Source organism: Populus euphratica, unplaced genomic scaffold (assembly GCF_000495115.2).
Source record: "Populus euphratica unplaced genomic scaffold, PopEup_1.0 scaffold11.1, whole genome shotgun sequence".
Taxonomy (NCBI): Eukaryota; Viridiplantae; Streptophyta; class Magnoliopsida; order Malpighiales; family Salicaceae; genus Populus; species Populus euphratica.
The window spans coordinates 1129558-1147982 of NW_011499878.1; the positions used below are offsets into that span (position 1 = coordinate 1129558).

The 18425-nt window shown below is 38.8% G+C and overlaps 3 protein-coding genes across 7 annotated transcripts in view; all 3 read right to left on the minus strand.

The window, feature by feature from the left end:
• Positions 1-388: 388 nt before the first annotated feature.
• LOC105128824 (probable 1-acylglycerol-3-phosphate O-acyltransferase) lies at positions 389-3824 on the minus strand. Its single transcript, XM_011030654.1, has 9 exons — positions 3381-3824; positions 3061-3297; positions 2919-2965; positions 2694-2812; positions 2441-2601; positions 1881-1990; positions 1708-1807; positions 807-930; positions 389-709 (listed from the first exon to the last, which is right to left on the minus strand). Exons 1-9 carry the CDS (start codon positions 3584-3586, stop codon positions 584-586), a joined length of 1230 nt encoding a protein of 409 aa, XP_011028956.1. The 5' UTR covers positions 3587-3824; the 3' UTR covers positions 389-583.
• A 775-nt stretch (positions 3825-4599) lies between these two features.
• On the minus strand, positions 4600-7127 carry LOC105128826 (V-type proton ATPase subunit c2). 2 transcript variants are annotated; one of them, XM_011030658.1, is made up of 4 exons: positions 6919-7127; positions 6483-6768; positions 5087-5265; positions 4600-4984 (listed from the first exon to the last, which is right to left on the minus strand). In XM_011030658.1, exons 1-3 carry the CDS (start codon positions 6995-6997, stop codon positions 5133-5135), a joined length of 498 nt encoding a protein of 165 aa, XP_011028960.1. In that variant the 5' UTR covers positions 6998-7127; the 3' UTR covers positions 4600-4984; positions 5087-5132. The 2 variants fall into 2 exon arrangements, with proteins under 2 accessions (XP_011028960.1, XP_011028959.1); XM_011030657.1 differs by having other exon boundaries at positions 4969-5265.
• The window catches only part of LOC105128825 (lysine-specific histone demethylase 1 homolog 3-like), an 11691-nt gene continuing 340 nt past the window's right edge, over positions 7075-18425 (minus strand). The window contains exons 2-12 of one of the 4 annotated variants that reach the window (XR_842953.1): positions 16164-18210; positions 15240-15381; positions 12773-15091; positions 12491-12584; positions 11870-12315; positions 10724-11440; positions 10500-10574; positions 9891-10297; positions 9168-9204; positions 8467-9091; positions 7075-7194 (exon numbers count right to left, since the gene is read on the minus strand). Coding sequence is in view for 1 of the 4 variants with exons in the window: in XM_011030656.1 (XP_011028958.1) it covers positions 10232-10297; positions 10500-10574; positions 10724-11440; positions 11870-12315; positions 12491-12584; positions 12773-15091; positions 15240-15381; positions 16164-18103 (5799 nt within the window). In the remaining 3 variants the exon portion in view is untranslated. Of the gene's footprint in view, positions 7195-8171; positions 9092-9167; positions 9205-9575; positions 10298-10499; positions 10575-10723; positions 11441-11869; positions 12316-12490; positions 12585-12772; positions 15092-15239; positions 15382-16163; positions 18211-18425 lie in introns of those variants that run through there. The other 3 variants (XR_842954.1, XR_842952.1, XM_011030656.1) reach the window with 3 other exon arrangements.

Below are 18425 nucleotides of genomic sequence, written 5' to 3' on the forward strand. Positions count from 1 at the left end.
TTGAAATCTTACATATAATCTTCATTATATATATAAAAATTGACCTTTTAATTTACAATGATATTTTTTTAAATGATATAAAAAACATATTAATAATACATATACACTAATTTTTTTGTATTAAAAAAATTATTCAACTTACTTGTTAGCATTTTATATTTTACATTTATCAACACAAATAGTTCTCATAAACTTTTTAATTTATAATTTTTTTATAAAAATAAATTTTTAAAAGTTCCATATTTATATTTTATTTTTTACTAAAATTTTTTATCCAATACACAGCAATATAACTAGTACATTCTATTTCTGATATGAAATGACTGTTTCTTAGAGTGATTGCTTTTCCCCCACTCTTTTTTTCAGTTTCAACTACCTCAGCTCATAATCGCCGAAAGTACTGCTATTCAATATATAAAGCCGCATGCAATGCAACTCTCGTACAAGAGTACATCAGATATACACGAACAGAATAGAATATTTTTTTGTGAGATGCTAATATGAATTTGTGAGGGAGCCACGAAACCTTCCCGTATGAATTATTATTATACACAGATGACTGAAAAATCACAGTGATAATTTGCTAAGCAAACGTGAGACCTTCAGGGAGACGTTCATTTTCTGGTTTAGGTGAAATATACCTCCGACAAGCATAGAACATAGCTGAATGGAACCCTGTTGGATTGTCTATAAATACAAAGTGCCCACCCTGTTGTTTGGCAAAAAAATTAAAAATCCAATCAGCACTGAATCCAATTTTTACTACAGTTTTTTTTTCCATCATACTAATTGAGAAAAATTGAGACCTGTGGGACCCGAATGATTTCACATGGGACCTTCATATGCTGGCGAGCTTCTTGGGCACCTTGATAGTTCATCCAATCTTCAAAGCCATATATGAAAGTGGTTGGCACTTTCCATTCTGATGCACTGCACATGAAAAATGGGTGTGTCTGGTAACTTCTTCAGTGGGACTTTATTTTGTACTTCATTCAAGTTAAAAGAGAAAATACAAGCATCCTATTTCGCAAAGCAGGCATCCCATGCATCATTCATGGTAACCATCCAAAGCTCATCTAAGATGAGATGATGATCGTCCTAAATCAGAGGATGTTTAGCGCTGGAAAATAGGCAGAATAGTGATCTCCCTAGGCTGCTAGCTAATATTCAAAACTAAGTTCTAGATTCATTTTAGAAGATACTCATATTTCATTTGAAAAGAGGAAGACACGAAGTTTCTGAATAAAACCCATTGGCACCCTCTAACTCGTTGCTCTTTCTTCACCACGTCCGGGTGTTCCAACATCCTTTTGGTCAACCAAAAAAGGATGCATGCCATTTCACAGACGAAATGGTCTCAGCAGAACGGGCTTTTGTAAGAAGCTCATTTCTCCACCCTACACACGCAATTGATCTGAAATTCTGTGCCAAGCTTCCTAGGCCTTTATAGTTCCTAGACCAAATAACCTAAATAACAGAACAGATGCTTGCAACAGCATAAAACCCTACATGCACCTAAAACACCCATGACACACACGAGAGACCATTTTTTCAACCATGAACACAGATGCAGCAATAGGTTCTAATTTCACATATGAGCAGAAAATAATTGGCCACCGCAATGCTGTCAACCTCAATTCACAGAAGGAAGGTATTTTGACACTCTGGAGCAACAAATTAATATAAAAACAAGGGGGGTTATCAGACCTTTGTAGAAGGGGCATCCGAGCAAATGCTCCAAATGAAAAAATATATTTCAAGCACAGCTCTCCACTAGCTTTGGCAGCTAAAGTATGATACACATAATCTGCAGTTAAAAGAGCAAGCATCAGATACCTACTAATGAGAGCACAATGCCAAAAGATGGTATCCCTCACTACCTGATAGCAATTTGGACTCCTCCTCATTCAAAACTTCTCCAGCCGAATACGCACCAAATCTAGCAGTTGTGTAGCGGTTTACGAGATCTGGACCCCAAGGACCTAAACCTCTGGATAAAAGGATTGATCAGGACTGTCAGAAACAGAGAGGTAAAGGAAACTTGATGCGTCAATTATACTGGTACCATGAATAAAGTGCTCCATGGGTGAATGGAGATGGAATATAGTAACAAAAGGAGCTAGAGGAGGGGAAAAAGACCTTTCTCTACAGAAGCTAGTACACCTCATAATAAAATCCTATTTAAGGCATTTATTGAGAATCTTTTTGGTTCTAAGCATCTAAAGACCTCAAACCAAAACTATTTAACCACAACAAAACAAAATATTGAACTCACTCCCAGTTTTTGGCTCATGCGTTAGCTGATACTGCCACAGACCAAGTATATGGGGAAGAATAACTTAATGAAGGCTAAGCACATGTACGATTATACATGGCAATCTAAAATGATTGTTTTAAAGAAATGTTCAAGGACACTCAGACTAGGGGAAAGGACACATACCTAACAACCTTCTGAGGAGTAAAATTAGATTCCCACAGATGATTAAAAACAGCTCCTTTCCAAGTTGCCCTCAATTTTGTGAGCCACTCAGGCTTAGATTCCGCTTCTGACGAAAATCCAGCAGGTCCCACTAAAATCAAGTGCTGAACATGCTCAGGATGCTATAACAAAGATACACAGACAATCATCAGAAAAGAAGAAAATGCAATCACACGATCCTCAAAATGCCAACAACAAAGCCAAAGCAAATCACCTTGAGTGCATATTTAGACGCAACGTACCCGCCAAAAGAATGCCCGAGTAATATAAAGCCACTAAGGTTCTTTGCTTTTCGCCATTCCTCAAAGGAATCAATGAACCACGCCTCAGTTTCTACATTACCAAACTTAACATTACATGATTCGTTTCCAAGCACACAAAGCATTTTCCAAAGTACTTAACACATAAAATCCTCTGAAGAAATGTAAAATTAACTAACCTTCAGTGCTTTTGCAGGTAAAGTCAGGTCTACTAGATCCACCCCAACTGTGCACACAATTAACCGGTGAGTTAGCAGAGAGCAGGGGAGTTAAAGAAGAAAACGATTAATGTTAACTAAGAGATAATACAAGCTTAATTACCCAAGCTGATCAATGGCTATGACCTTAAAACGACTAGCAAGAGCGTCAAAATTTCTGAAGAAGAAACCTTGAGAAGCAGCATATCCATGGACCATTACAAGCGTAGGAGAATCCTCTTTACCTTGAAACGTCGCCGTATTAATAAACCTAGGCTCATCACTCGTAGATCGAAACCATCGTACTTTCGACCCCGGTGGACCCGAACCAATATTCACTTGCTCTACCACATACGAAGTCCTATAATTCCCATGTTACACATAAATTAGGGTTTCGCTTCGCTCGACTACGACGAAACAGAGAAGGAATGGGGGATTGCTTACTTGACTAGAGAGAGAAGGCGTTTTTCGGCGGCGATGATGTGATCGACGGAAGTGGGGATCCAACGGAGAATAGAAGGCCACAAAGATCTTGTTTTTGCCCATGATGATGATGATGATGATGTGGTGGGAACGGAAGCAGAGGATCCTAGCTCTCCGGCCATTCTAGATACGACTGAGGTTGATACACGTGAGCGAAACAGGTTCATAAAAATAATCTGGAAATAATCAAGCAAATCAGAGGACCAAAAATGGTTCTTCAAATTCGTGATTACAAATACGGAGTTATTTATAGATAACGGTGACTGCCTGGTAAATTGTGCGCCACGCAATGTTAATGGGGTTTGACTCCTTTACGAGACTGCCCTGCCTGGAAGGTTGAGAAGTCATTAGAGATTTCAAGAGGAGAGGTTTTGTTGCTGATTCCACTTCCAGTCCAAAAAGGAAGATGACTAGTTGTGTTTAATAAGGTACTTACAAAAAGCCTGGGAAACAAAGCGCGTGGAAGAAACGTCCAATTACAAAGTCACGTGAGCACTACCCCAATGATTTGGAGAATTATGATTGGTGATTAACATTTACAATAAGTGGTCTTGGTAGCATTTGATCATGATCCTTTGTTATACGCACGGAGATATTTGCTAGTTGCGTTAGCCATGACGCAATGGAATATGTGGGTCTACGTTATTTTAAGTGCAAATTTCTCAATAACATGTTAGGCCAGCGCTCAAGTTTTTGACTGGTTTTGGTAGCGATAATATTCGTTTTGATGCTGCCTCAATCCATAAATAATTTACGGATGATTTTTGCACAAATTTTTAGAAATAAAAGAATTGATTAAAAGTAATGGTTTTAAACATGTTATTTCACTTTTATACCTAACTGTATTTACCTAGTTAAATGTTAATTTTAGGTAAATTTAAACAAAAAGAAAGAAAATATTATAATTATACTTTTAACTCTTAGAATAGACTTAAATTAAAATTGCTAAAAATGAAATACAGGACACCTAATATGGGATTAGGGAGTACAAAAAAGAGTCCGATACCAGTTAATGTTATCTATAAAGATTTACGAGGATGTTTAGCTATCACATTTAGAATCCACGCTGCTGATTTCAATAAGGTCAATTATGTGGTGTAAAAAAGAGAGAAAATTTCCATTCAATTTCTCTGTTTCCCTCGTCATTTGAATATTCGAAGGAACTAAAACTCTGGTCTGGTTAGCAAAAACTGAATTCAAATTATCGTTCGTATTAAATTAAATTAAAGGCTACATCGCTCCAAGCTGTCATTTGATACTGGTAAGCAACTCCTATAAAAAAAGTGAATTGCCATGTAGGGGATAAAATCTAATTTCAACTTTTAGGAGGGGCCTATTCATGTAACTTGTTTAAGAAATTACAAAATAAGTGGCTTTAAGAACGAGCATGGCCCCCGCCGCCGCCCCCTCGTTATCATTCTATTCAGTGTACACATCAGCAATTGCGACATCCATTGATGGATGGCAAGGTCAATCAGGTTCTTTCCCCACAGAGCGGGAAAGTGCAGAATCAAGGAACCTTGGCAAAAAATAATCTGGCTATCCTTGCTAGCTTATAACTATTTCTGCATTTTATGATACAAGAATGGCACTTAATGAGATCATTTGGTAAAAAAACACAACTCTTACAAGAATTTTTCAGCACAAAACAATTCAGCTCCAATAACATACATAGATAACAACGGCCATCCAAACACCAAGTAGAGGGACTCTTTACTCAGCTCTCGATTGACCAGCTCGGGAGGAAAGAATGATACCAACAATGAGACCGTAGAGGGCAAGTGCTTCAGCAAAGATGAGAATGAGGATCATCCCAACGAAAAGCTTTGGCTGCTGGGCATTAGCTCTGCAAAATACAAGCCAACATTAAAGTGGAACTTTCAACAAAAAACTGAAAACCAATAACTCATTGGGAAAAATCATCCAAAAAAAAAATTGACCATCTGTATAGCATGTATCAACCTTGAAAATGGAAGGCTAATCAATGTGCCCCACATCAATTAAAAGGTATAAAGTATACTGCAAACTTCATTATTTGACCCAACCAAGCAGCGCAGACACTATGAGTTATCTACACCAACTGGGTGAAGATAAAATTATTATAATCAAATACGTGCTTCTCACTAGGCTCTAAACACCAGGACCCAACAGCAAACTCCATACATCTAAGCTTATATTTTCAAATATCTTCACAAATGCAGACCAACAAGAAACCATTTGTAGAACACAACCTTAAATATTTTTGCTAACAAGAATTCTAAGCGACTTGCGTTTATTTTAGTGACTGCATCTTGTATCTAATTTTTTTTTGGATGGCTTTTCCTATGTGACAATATCTGGAGTTCCTCCAATCATTAATTTTCATGGTCTCTACTTGTTATGTTTACATAAAAAAGCCAACGCTTCTGTTTACAGAAACTTAAAGCTGATTAAAATTTACTTTGAATTCCCTTTGAGAACATTTGATTAATTTGATTGAAACTAAATTCAAAGTCAGGGTTGAGCTCAAGTTAAAGCCCCCCCTGCTCAATCAACTCCTATGAGCATGGTTACTGCTGAGCGAATCTCAAACACTCAATGGAGAAGCTTATAAACTAAAATCAAACAAGGTTTCAGAGCTCAATTCACAACTGAATCAAGCTTGAGAAACTATTCCAGTCCATTCAAACAAGCTAAATCAAGCTCGTGGCCATATCACAGAACTCGAGCAAAACAAATATTGAACACAAAAACATAAAGCAGCTACATCCAGTATTTCATATCATATCATATCGCAGCTTCAAATACTGCTCCTAAAGTAGAACACAAACAATTGAAGACAGCTTAACTTGCACGTAATTAAGTGCCTAGTCTCCTCAAATACCAATGCAGCCAAAACATTCTTTTAGGCTTACATAAACAAGAAAACTCGTACATTGACGATAAAAAACCAGTAACATCTACATTTTTCTATGCCGCACGCTCTCATTCAATTTCTACTATTCAATTAAATGAAGTCAATTACCATGCAGGCAAAAACAATTAGCTATTGTAATCAGATATCAAGGCAGTCAAGAGATTTACCTAACACCAGCATCACCAACGATACCAATCGCCATACCAGCAGAGAGACCAGCGAGGCCACAAGCAAGGCCAGAAGAGAGATGAGCATATCCATCAAAAAGATAATAGGATTTTGCTTTAGGGTTAATACCGGTACTGATGATCACAGCAATGATCAGACCGTATATACCCAAAACTCCAGCCATAACAACCGGAACTATGGATTTCATCACGAGTTCTGGTCGCATCACACCCATCGATGCAACGCCAACTCCACTCTTCGCGGTACCGTACGCAGCTCCCATGCCTGTACAACCACCCAATCAAAACACCAGACCCACGCCCTCGTCAATAAAAAAACAATTAGAGTCTTAATACTCGTAGATCGAGATCAAAACGGACATTGGGAATTAGAATTTGATTTCAAAATAAAATGAGATTATAATCATTGGATTACAGGAGAAAACAAGGGCGGCAGCGGCGCCGAGGAATCCGAAGAACGGAGCGGTTTCATCGCCACTGAATGTCGAAGCCATTTTGTTATTGGATTTTGACGAGATCGGAGATGATGATTGAATATGAGAGCTCTTTTGTGTTTTTTTTTTTAAAAAAAAAAAGAATCCAGAGAGAGAGAGCTTCTTGACGATGCTTCGCGATTAACAGATTTTTAGACCCAAGGAAGTCATTGGACTCTTAAGCCAGCCTGGGTAGAGAAATAGAAAAGAAAACTGGGCTGCAGGGCCGAAATTAGGTTGGTATAAATTAAAAATTAAAATCAATGCTATTTTACTTGTGAAAAAAAAAAGGGGAAATTTTAACTTGGATTAAAGAAATATATTCATTTTTAATTTAAATTAAAAAAAAATTCTAATAAAAAATATTTAATTTTTTTTCCCTTAAGATATAAAAAGTCCAGCGTAAATTGACATGTTAAATTATAAAAATATTCTATCATTATAAAAAGTCATGTTATTCTAACTTTTGAGTCATGGAACGTTTTATTTCATAAACAATTTGAGAGAAAAATTGATTTATATTTGGACTTCTTTTTTTTTTTACTTAAAACTAGTTTTTGAAAATTAAAAAAATGAAATAGAATCAGCATGGTAAAGATAAAAACCTTAAAAACTTTAATCAAATTTAGAAACCATATTTGACAAGTTACTAATTTTATACAAGATTTGCAATGTCACACCAAACAACATTGTTACAAAACCTGAGTCACCCAACACCATGAAACCAGCCATTGATGTCAAATCAAGATTGGATTTTTAAACAATACTTTAAAAATATAATCATAATTGTTTTTTAAAATATCTTTTACATCAAGATATATTAAAATAATTTTTTTTTTATTTTTTAAAAATTATTATTGAAATTAACATATTAAAATAATTCAAAATATACAAAATAATTAACTTTTTTAAAAACACAGATACAATCACGTTTCTAAACGCTTTCTAAGTCAAGATGAGATTTTTAAATTAATCAAATCAATACCAAGATAAAAGCCAGTTTTAACTTTTACAAAAATAATTCTAAAACAATATCATTTTAACTATTTAAAAAATATATTGAAACCACACGGCTTTGCATTAGCCCTATCTAACTAAGATTGACCCGCACAATTCATGATACAAGCCTCAGCTGGGTGTATGTCAGGTCAAATTTCAAAACCATGTTTACTAGTATTAGGACCCATAATCCACCTGTCATAAAGTGATAAATTTAAACTAGTAAATTGCAAATATGATGCACAGTACGGTCGGTTATGCTACCTGACCGTAGCCTACTAGTAGTCAACCCGCATATCCAACACTATCCCAGGACTTCACATAAACAAGCAAAGTTTTGAAACTCCCATGGTGAATGTCATTCTCAAACTATAGTTTTTCCGACAAACAAATCCTAAGCATATCAAGGACAGGATACAAAAACAAACATGCCGAAGTGACATTTGACGAAGACGAGCATGTCTGAGTTTCTGAGCATATCAAAGACTTACCAATGTATTATTCTTTCATGATACAATACATCCAGAATGAAAACGTTCGCCAATGGAAACAAATCTAGGATGAATCGCAATTGAGTCAGTGATTCATGAATGGGCAAAAAATGACAGCACAAGCATTGGCCAGCCACCACTAAGTACTTTCAATTTAAGCTGAAACTTGCAAGGTCGTTTCAGGTCCATAAAGGAACCGCAAGTCGGTCACCCGTCAAAAAATGTCGTGAAACATTACTACAGAGGAACCAGGAAAATTGTAATGCAAAAAACCCTCTTCTTTCCATAAAGAGATCAGAATGAAAGAAAACAAATGTGTCACTGAATGACACTCAATGTCATCAGGGAACTTCTGTTCCCTCCCTAATTCTGAAATCGATCAGTGATTATAAGAGGACAAAGTGCAAATAAAATGCCTGGCAACTATCAGTGACATACGTTTAAGTGCCAAACTGAACAGCAAATCATGATAGAGACGATCAAAGCTTAAAGCATTATCATATTCTTTCGGCTAACCAGGGGCAGGATTTTCTCATTACTGCTTACATAAACTCAAAGCAACTTGCTTTCTGGACATGAACCACAGCTTTATTAGCTCCAGGCCACTGATATTTAGCACACCAGACTGCCATGTTGCAGTGCATCGAGTCACCTAAGATTATTAAGAGAAATTGAATGACTCGTACAAGAAAAGGGCATACCTGGCATCAGCAAGACTTTCGCTGTATATTTCCCAACCTGGCAACAGCAGAAAATTTAAGCGGTAAGATAACAACCAAAAGACAAGCAAGGATTAATTAGACTCGTCACTTTGCGGTACAGAAAATGTGACAAAGCCTACACACAGTGCAAACATTGCAATTAAACAAATTTGAAAACTCCACATGTGCTGTGTCGACCACTCACATAAACAAAGACCTCACTGTTTTGATTTTCAAATGCCATGTATACAAATATCGCCTTGCACTGTTTCATGTATCAAGCTGGGATTTAAGGTAATGGAAGTTAAACTCCACGCGCATTGATACTATGTTGATGTACATCAACAAATGCAAATGCATACCCACAGAGAGGGCAAATAGACAAAGCAGAGCCCAGAAAGGCTGCCGTAAATGCAGTACTGTTCCTTGAATAAAATTTTGGAGAACAGAAAAATTAGTAACAGTTTGACTTGAAAAATCAGTGAAGCACTTGAGCACTTCTTGGAGTAAGAGAGAAATATTCTGTATGTTTGTCAATTGTCATGACTGAAACAATCCTAGACTGTACACAAAAAACAAGAAAATGTCAGGAATAAGTAGTGTCTCCTCTATGCCAATCCCTAAATTAAAAAGCTGGGCATCAACTCCACGTCTCAGAATACATTATTGACGTGATAATCCAATTTCAAGAAGCAATCTGATTCAAAATATGCTGATGCTCACGATCCAGATAATAAAAGCTACAGCAATTGTCAAGCTCCTTTGGTCCTCTTGAGCGGCACTTCAGTGCAACCTGAAGACATTTGCAACAATACTAGATGTCGAACAATCTTCACTGGGGCCTTGTGGTTTCAACAGGCAAACTGTCCCCTCCTTTCCATGGCACTTTCAAGATCTTTGATAGCATATTGGCACTTCGAATCAAGCATTTACAAAGGTGCCAAGCCATGAACTCCATGGCTACCATCTTATACTGTGGACTGCGAAGGAACAGAAATGAATGGACTTCCTGTATATGTCACACGGAAGCACACCCAAAAACTGGCAAGTCAATCCTGGGACCATCAAGGTTCAACAGCTGGTTTCATTGCCATGTGGTTCTCGATCAATTTGTCCACAAAGGCACGGATCTGCATATTAAAAGCATCCAAATATTATTGAGTTTCATAGAGATGACAAAAATTGAAAATAACACCAAGATCATCAGAGGAAAAACACACTCATGGCAAGATGATACTAACACGGACAAGGTTTCTTAGAGGTAATACAATGTAAGAACAATCAAAATAAGTGCTGCACTTCATGCTAATATTATGCTATTAGAGTATGCACCTTATTCTTGCGCTTGAAATCAAGAAACTCAGAGACAGCCATGGCTTTTTCTGCGTCTGTAGCCTTCTCCATGACCTGATGATAATTAACATACATGTAAGACAGTGACAGAAAGACAAGTTAAAAGATCCTGGATAACCAAATCGTACACATTTATAGCCCAGGAATGATTAATTTGGAACAAAATATAAAATAGAGGAGAAGCTCAAGGAAAATGTACAAACCTTGGTAGCACTTTTCTTCATTATTGATTTGTATCCCTCCTTGTCAATTTTCCTTGCCTTATAGACAGGCATGAGCAATGATGAAACAAAGTCAACAACAGCCTGTTTAATACGATCAGGACCTCGAGAACGATGTTTTGATGGTTCCTTGTTTATAGTATCCTGTGAGATAGAGCTCTCATTTGCTCTTCCATCATGCTTCCTGGTGGGTGGTCTGGAACTCGTGTTTGAATCCTCTTCATCTTTTATACGCATAGCACGATGGAAAAAATCTGAATCAGCTGCTGCTGCTTGGCATTGCCATCTCTCAATAGCATGATAGTCCTTTATCCCCGCACTACCAGTAGTATCCACCCATGCTTTTGTAAAAAGGCTACTGTCAACTGCTGAACTTTCTCCAGACTGCTCTCTCAAATTCATATGGCAAGCAAGCTCATTTGAATGGCTCCGCTGAGATAAGTTGTCACCTGACATTCTTGAACTGTCAAAGTTGGCACAGGCAGCGGAGAAATCAACAGACCAGTCCCTAACCCGGCAGTTTCTAGAGTCAATTTCTGATATACAGTCTTGTTTTCCAAGAAAGCCACCAGACCACTTTCTTCTAAGATCATATTCATCCATTTGTGCGTTTTGTTCCCGTCTTGCAAATTTGTGAAATGAAGGTATCTTAGGCAGCTGCACCAATGTGCTGCACTTGGCTTCTGATGATGCATATGCCTGTGCAATGTGCTACCACCACTTAATTTCTTCATAATGGTAATCACAACAGGATAAGAAAAGAAGCAGCCACAAAGTAAAGGAACAAGCTAGTCTATGTACAATCAAGGTGCAAAGCAGTATCCTTGAACATATATATGTCATTTTTTACTATGGATTACACAATTAAAACACACCAATCCACTATCCATATATCAGAGGAAGGGACAAAAGAAAAGAAAAGAAATGCAGTTGTTATTCCACAAAATATTTTCTAAACTTTAGGCTAAAATCCACAAAAGTTAAGGTTGTTTTGTTAAAATCACGACCAGGGAGTGGATGTGTGTAAGATTTTCTAGGTCGACAACAAAACTGATTTGCACAATTTCATGGGAATGAGGAAACTTTAGAGAGACTCACAATTCATTTGATGGTACAAAAGAAACAAACCTGGGCAGCTGCACGAGCAGCAGCACGAGCTGCCTCCGCTGCAGCTAAGGCAGCCTGTTCTTCTTCAGAGATGGCAGTGTTACCCTCTTCTAACTCAGTATCCAGTCTGCTTGAGTCTTTCAGAGTTTCCGGCTTGCTGCTTGCTTTCTTCATGTTTGGGTTTGATGGCAAGGGGCCTCTGGTTGGTGCAGAAACCTGCGAATTGCCTCTGGTCTCCGAAGCACTGTGATGGGTGCGCAATGGTGGTTTTCCTGTGGTTGAATTGCTTAAAGATTTTCTCTTTGAAGAATCCAATAAAGTAGCATGCCTTGAAAACTTAACCCCGCCATTTGAAGCTTTTTCCCTGCGGAAGACTTCAAGCCACACACTAACCAGCTGGCTAGCTATGGCGCGTATATCACGGCTTGTGTGCACACAAACTTTTTCTTTCACTGTTTTCCCTATGCCTGTTCGAACAAATTAAAATTTCAACAATTAAACAATGATTGCATACTTTCTATTCAAGACTTCTGACATCTGATCTTTTCTATAAGCCCATCAAGCATCTGCTAAAGGAAAAGCACTTCATATTCAACGAGCTGATATGCTCGAGTTGCATTGCACGCAAATCAGAAACAATACCTGACAAACGCACGGCAAGTAAATCAGTTGAAACAAGCACAAGAAGACGAACACAATGACGCAAGAGTTGAGTCCCATCCTTCCCCATTGAATCCTGCCATAAAGTGAATAAATCCATGTGATTAGAGTTCTTTTTAACTGCATGTGACCATTATTAAATGACACTAACAGCTTGATAATTTTGAAATAATGACACTAGCAGCTTGAGAATTTTGAAATAATTTGTAAAACCCTAACACTCTGGATTCCTAATAGGGTAGCAAGCTGTGAAATGAAACCAACCAGAATCCACGAGTTGAGCATAGTGAGCCCTTTCCTGGTCCCAGCAAAGGACTTCAAAGTTCCAACAGGAAGATTCAGCAGCTTTTTGGCCAGATGCAAACGCCCTGCAGTGGTTTTTGCACTAAAGAACATGTCTCTTAGTAAAGCTTCCCTGGTTAAAAGTCGGGCCCGATCCAGAGAATTCTTATACAATACATTGGACAGCTCAACTGCCTCGAGTCTCTTTGTTATGTCTCTGACTTCATCCCGTTCAACCTCTGAGTGTCTCTGTGCCCCTTCCATTGCCTCTACTTCTGCTGTATAATCAGTTCCCATGCTCAATATGTCAATTATACGCACTGCCTCCCGGAGCCCACTCATCATAGCACCACCAACCGTGTCTGGATGCTCCTTGCAGGTAGCTTCACCCGCAAAAAAAAGACAGTTCTCAACAGGCCTGCCTAATATATCATAGTCTTCTCCAGATGATCCAATGGCAACATAGGAATAAGCACCGTAGCTGAAAGGATCCCTACCCCAATCAGTCACCACTGATGCAACTGGATCAGGTACCAAAGACTCCCCAAAAAGTTTACGAAGAACCATTAGTGCATGACTTACATGATCAGATGAGCTCATTCTTTGGCCATCGATCGCTGCCTTGCCAACTACTAGGGCTATAAGAACAGGAGCCCCAGTGGTCTTCTTGACATTCCAAAACATAAAACAGTGACCCCTCTGGTCAGTTTCCTCAGCAGTCGCACCGAAGTAATCCACAGAATCATCCCAGAAAACAACTGGAAATTCAAGGACCACTTTATTAAGAACTCCAAAACCAAGTCGCTGAATGGAAGAACGTTTCCATTGGGGTAATGGAGGGGAAAACTTGATGGTTTCTGCTTTCAGGCACCCAAGAGGGACAGTAATCAGCACAGCATCTCCCAAAAACTCACTGCCATTCGAGGTGCAGACTTTGACTTTACTCCGATGACTTTCATTTGCTCCTGCATCTTTAACGCCATATGAAATATCTGTGACTACATGGTTCAAGTGAATGTGAAGTCCTTCCCCAAGAGACTCAACAACATTACTGTAACCTCCCTTTATCATACAATGAGCTCCTCCAAATCCTCCATAAACATCATCTTGATTCCAGTAAGGAAGAGAAACTTCCTTGAGAGAAGCAGCACAGCCATACTCTAAATGAGCAAAATGCCAATCCATAACCCTCCTCTCAAGGGGACTCAGAATCTCCTCTTTAGAACTCCTCTCATGAGCTCCGCCATCAACACTACAAGTTTTGGAATCATATAATGTATCCACTGCAATTCCTGATTCATTTTCATCAATAGCAGGTCCAAGATGAGCCATGCGACGAGTCTTCAGTGCGTAGTTTAAACCATCCTCCAGAGACATTGTCATAGCATGCTGCCCTTTCTGAGCAATAACCAATACCATGTCATCAAGAAGACTGTTGTATTCAGATTCCAATTCTTCATCCAGATCTGTAGGAACTTTTTCTCTAGTCACAACATCATAAAGAGGACAATCACTATTTAGCAGAGTCAGCTCAAGGCCCAACTGAGCACAAATCAATGAGGAAGGGTCTGGTCTTCTTTCAGTAGTCACATCAGCCTCAACACCAGTTATAATACTAGCCCCAAGATCTACAGGGACCGAAAGAGATGAACGGTCTGTATAAACACGACCACCTATCCTACTTCGAGCCTCAAGTATAATGGCAGAAAAACCCTGACGTTGCAAGTGACGTGCAGCAGATAAGCCAGCAGGACCAGCTCCAATGACAATTATTTTCTTTCTGTCTTCAGAATCACACAGCAATTTATGACTTTCTCCTATATTGGCACAAGAGTTAGATTTAACACTCTGCGAGTCATCCCTTAACTCTGGAGTTAGGGAAGTGACCGCCATTCTGCCATCCAGCATTGTGCAAGATGGATCAGTACTCAAAGGATCCAAGCTGGCCAGTCCATTAGGTAACTTTGAATTGCTCAAACTATTTTGCTGTATTCCAGCAGCTGGTAATTCTTCATATTCCATGACATTGGGTAAATCTAGTGTCAATGGAATAACAAGCTCCCCATTTTTCAAGGCTTTTGATGCCAGGTCTTGATTATCCACTGAAACTCCATTTTTTGGCTCCAAGGAATTTTCAGAACTTTTAACCTGGCCAAGGATAAAGGAGACCCCATCCTCCAAATCAGTTACTGAAGCTCCAGGATTTCCCTCAAAAGTTTTTTTTTCAACGAGTTTATAATTGTGATTGGTACTAGGTTCTGCTCTCTCTTTCTCGGAAGCAATTCCAGCATTTATATAGCCCTGTCAACACAACATGAGCATTTAGATGACAGACATGATGTAACTGAAACCAAAAGACCAGACATCTATTTATTTATTTATTTATTGATGGGGAGGCATCAGCTGTGAACGTGCATGAAAGAACACAATCAAAAGTATCATAACTTACACTCTGATCAAGAAATCCATAAATTTGCCTTATTAAAGAAGCTCGAGGTGATTCATCCTGGGAAGGTGTCCCAGTGACTCCACAGTCTGCAAGAGGCAATATACGGCTAATGTCTTTGCTCCAAAGACACAATATTCGATTCCTGGAACACACCAAGGCAGACAAGTAAGCAATGGGAAGAGGCGCACAGTCCATAGTCCACTATGGGTAACCATAAGCCATCCCAAGAAAAAATGTTGGGGAGAACAAGAAACTAGGATGATGACTAATTCTAGTTTTTGAAACAGGAAGACTGTAAAGAGCCAAAATATTAAATATAATAACCAAAACATGGATGCTCTTAGAAGCTATGCTATAAAAACTACAAAGCAAACTGAGATTATCATGATAATCTATTTCAAAGAAATAGGAGGCTAGCAATTAGCCAGTCTATGATCGCAATATGCTTTCTTAACAGAAGGCACCTTCCACTGGATATAATAACTGTCCATAAAATAGCATGTCCAGTTCAAACATACTATTGTATAGAGCAAGAAATAGCAACAAGTGAAAGATGAACACGTTGTTGACCACGTGTATATCCCAGCATATTCCAGCACATAAACAGGAATAACACACCAAGATTTCACGATCTTTTGCTCTTGTTGGAATGATACTTAGCAGTTGATTCATAAGAGGTAGAGGGTGGCTATTAGTTGTGTATGCAAAAACAACTACGTAAACCATACATAGAAATAATCAATGCCACTGAAATGAAAAGGGAACCATAGGTGTTCTGTCAACTTGCTAACACCGAAAATAACAAAAGCAGCTCCTCCACACTGTAACTGGAAAAAAGAAAAGGAAAGAAAACACAAAAAGAAATCTGTACCGGAAATGTAATGCATGCAATGCAAAGCTTGATGTCAAAACTAAATAACTAACCTGCACTCCAGATATTCTTGAAGCCCACCTTTGCGCTTTAAGACCTCCTTAAATTTTATCTTTTCAACTGGACCTGCTGCACGGGCTTTCAATCCAGCTGAAACTGCTGCAATCCCGCCATTTTCAGCCTCCACACTATTTGAAGAGGAATCAGACTTCTCTCTGGTTCTAAGAGATCGGTCACTTTCAAGAGCATGGTCATTTTCCAGAAATTGTTGCTCATTTATCAGAATCTCCCAATCAGCATCCCCTTCATAGGCCATGTCACCAAGTCTGCGTTTTTTGGCCTTCCGCACAGCACGCTGGACAGCTGCTAAGTGACCATCTTTAATATCAGAACCTGGCACCAACACTGCATCTTCCAGATAACTTTCATTTTCTTCAGGAGTTACAGATCGAGGAGACAGCCCATTGGCCTCTTCATTGATGGACAGATAATCTAAGGAGTTCCCATTGTGGTTTGTGTGCAAAGATTTATGGACCTCCCCGGATATTACAGTGACAGGAGATAACCTACCATCAGATATTTCAACATTTTCCTTTTTAGGAACTGAATCAAGATCCTGCAGTTCATTTTGACTATTAGGGCTGGAGGAAGCTGAAATTTCTCTTCCGTCTGGAGATAACGAAATTTGAGGTTCTGCATTTGAAATGCATGCAGCTGAAACATCCTTAGATTGTTGTTCTAATGCCTCCAAGGTGCTTGCTTTACCCACAGAACAAAGCCTTAACCCATTCTTTAAAGTTTGTGTTTCCAAGTTATCATTATGTCCTGAAGCAGAATGACTTTCATTCCAAATCCTATCTGGACTGCAAGGTTCCACCATAGGTTCCTCTTGAGTATTTGAGATGCAAGGGTCCTGCATTTGTTCATCTTCCATCACCCCATCCTGAGATGAAAATGCTGGTGATACAGGTGCAGAAACCTCTGCAGTAACTTCTGAAGATTTACCATGTCTCTTGTCATCAGATTTCATAGTTTCATCCTTCATTGCAGGGATCCCCTTAATTCTATCAGAGTTCTCATTTGTGAAATAGGAAGTTTCACAAAACCCATTATCAAGCCTCTGGTTTTTCTCATGCAAAATTTGTCTAGAGCTAGAATCTAACAAACTCAAATCAGCAACTGTATGAAAACTGTTTTCAGCTTCCAGATCTTTGCAGACCACACTTGAGACAGAACCTGATCCAATTGTCCTCGCTGCCACATCCTTTGAACCCCCGTAAACACCTCCAGATCCAGGGCTCAACCTGTCATCCAAACACTGAACCCTGTTAATTTGTTTAAAACTTGAATTTGCACGAGACTTCCTTGCCAAACCCGATTGCTTCTTCTGAAAAAAGGCTGATATCGAATCTTCCAACTTTCCATCCATAGGCCGATTTGAACTCTCACCAGGCAACCAACTTTCCTCTCCTTGATTCTCTAATAAAGCAACCTGGGATCGCAAACCCTCCAAAACATCATCATCCACAACATCACCCCCATTTCTCACTCTCTTCCCATCAATCCTCACTTTCCTCGCCCTCTCCTTGCATTTTTGTTCTTTCTTCTCCACATTCACATCCAACAACCCATCATCATGACTAGCACTTACAGATCCCAAATCCTTCTTAGGACCTTTCAACTTCTTCTTAAAACTCGCAAGTGTATCATCCATCCCCCCCAGATCCTCATCCTTAGCTTCCCTAACTTCAACCTTCTCCAAACCTGCCTTAGCTTTTTTAGGGTTTCTAGGTCTCTTCAACCTGAACAAAGACCCAATAGGCTCATTATCATCAGAATCAATACCAGCCTCAATTTTCTTCCCCAAGAATTTCTTCTCCTCTTTTTCCATCTCTTTATTAACCCTAGGTTTCAACAACTTCTGTGGCAAACCCTTCTCTAACCCTAGCTTAACTTCCAAATCATTACAATATGACAAATCATCACTTTCCATTTCTCTATTATCAAAAAATTAAAGCTCATATTTTCCTCAATTAACAAACTAATGTCATCATTAACTTGCCAAGACAAAGCAACAATCCAACCACAACATATCAAAACCTAAACATCCAATAAAAGCAACGAAATTAGAAACATAATCTCTCGAATGCAAGTAATTATCAACACCCTTCCCTTAGTGTAAGCAGAAAAATTAACGAGATTAACAGAAAAGGATGAAGGGTTTTGAAGCGAGTGATAAACAGTGCTGCGTGTGGAGAGTGGAAAAAAATAAAGAGAAGCGGGGAGGGAGGGGGAGGGGGGGGGGGGTGTTCAGC

Coding starts and splice junctions, on each gene's coding strand:
- LOC105128824 (XM_011030654.1), bottom strand. CDS start 3,586: ATGAACCTGTTTCGCTCACGTGTATCAACCTCAGTCGTATCTAGAATG. Junction 1,991..2,440: donor ACTCCTCAGAAGGTTGTTAG/GTATGTGTCCTT, acceptor CCTTTTATCCAG/AGGTTTAGGTCCTTGGGGTC. Junction 1,808..1,880: donor GGAGTCCAAATTGCTATCAG/GTAGTGAGGGAT, acceptor TTTTAACTGCAG/ATTATGTGTATCATACTTTA.
- LOC105128826 (XM_011030658.1), bottom strand. CDS start 6,997: ATGGCTTCGACATTCAGTGGCGATGAAACCGCTCCGTTCTTCGGATTC. Junction 6,769..6,918: donor TGCCGCCCTTGTTTTCTCCT/GTAATCCAATGA, acceptor GTGGTTGTACAG/GCATGGGAGCTGCGTACGGT. Junction 5,266..6,482: donor GTTGGTGATGCTGGTGTTAG/GTAAATCTCTTG, acceptor TGTATTTTGCAG/AGCTAATGCCCAGCAGCCAA.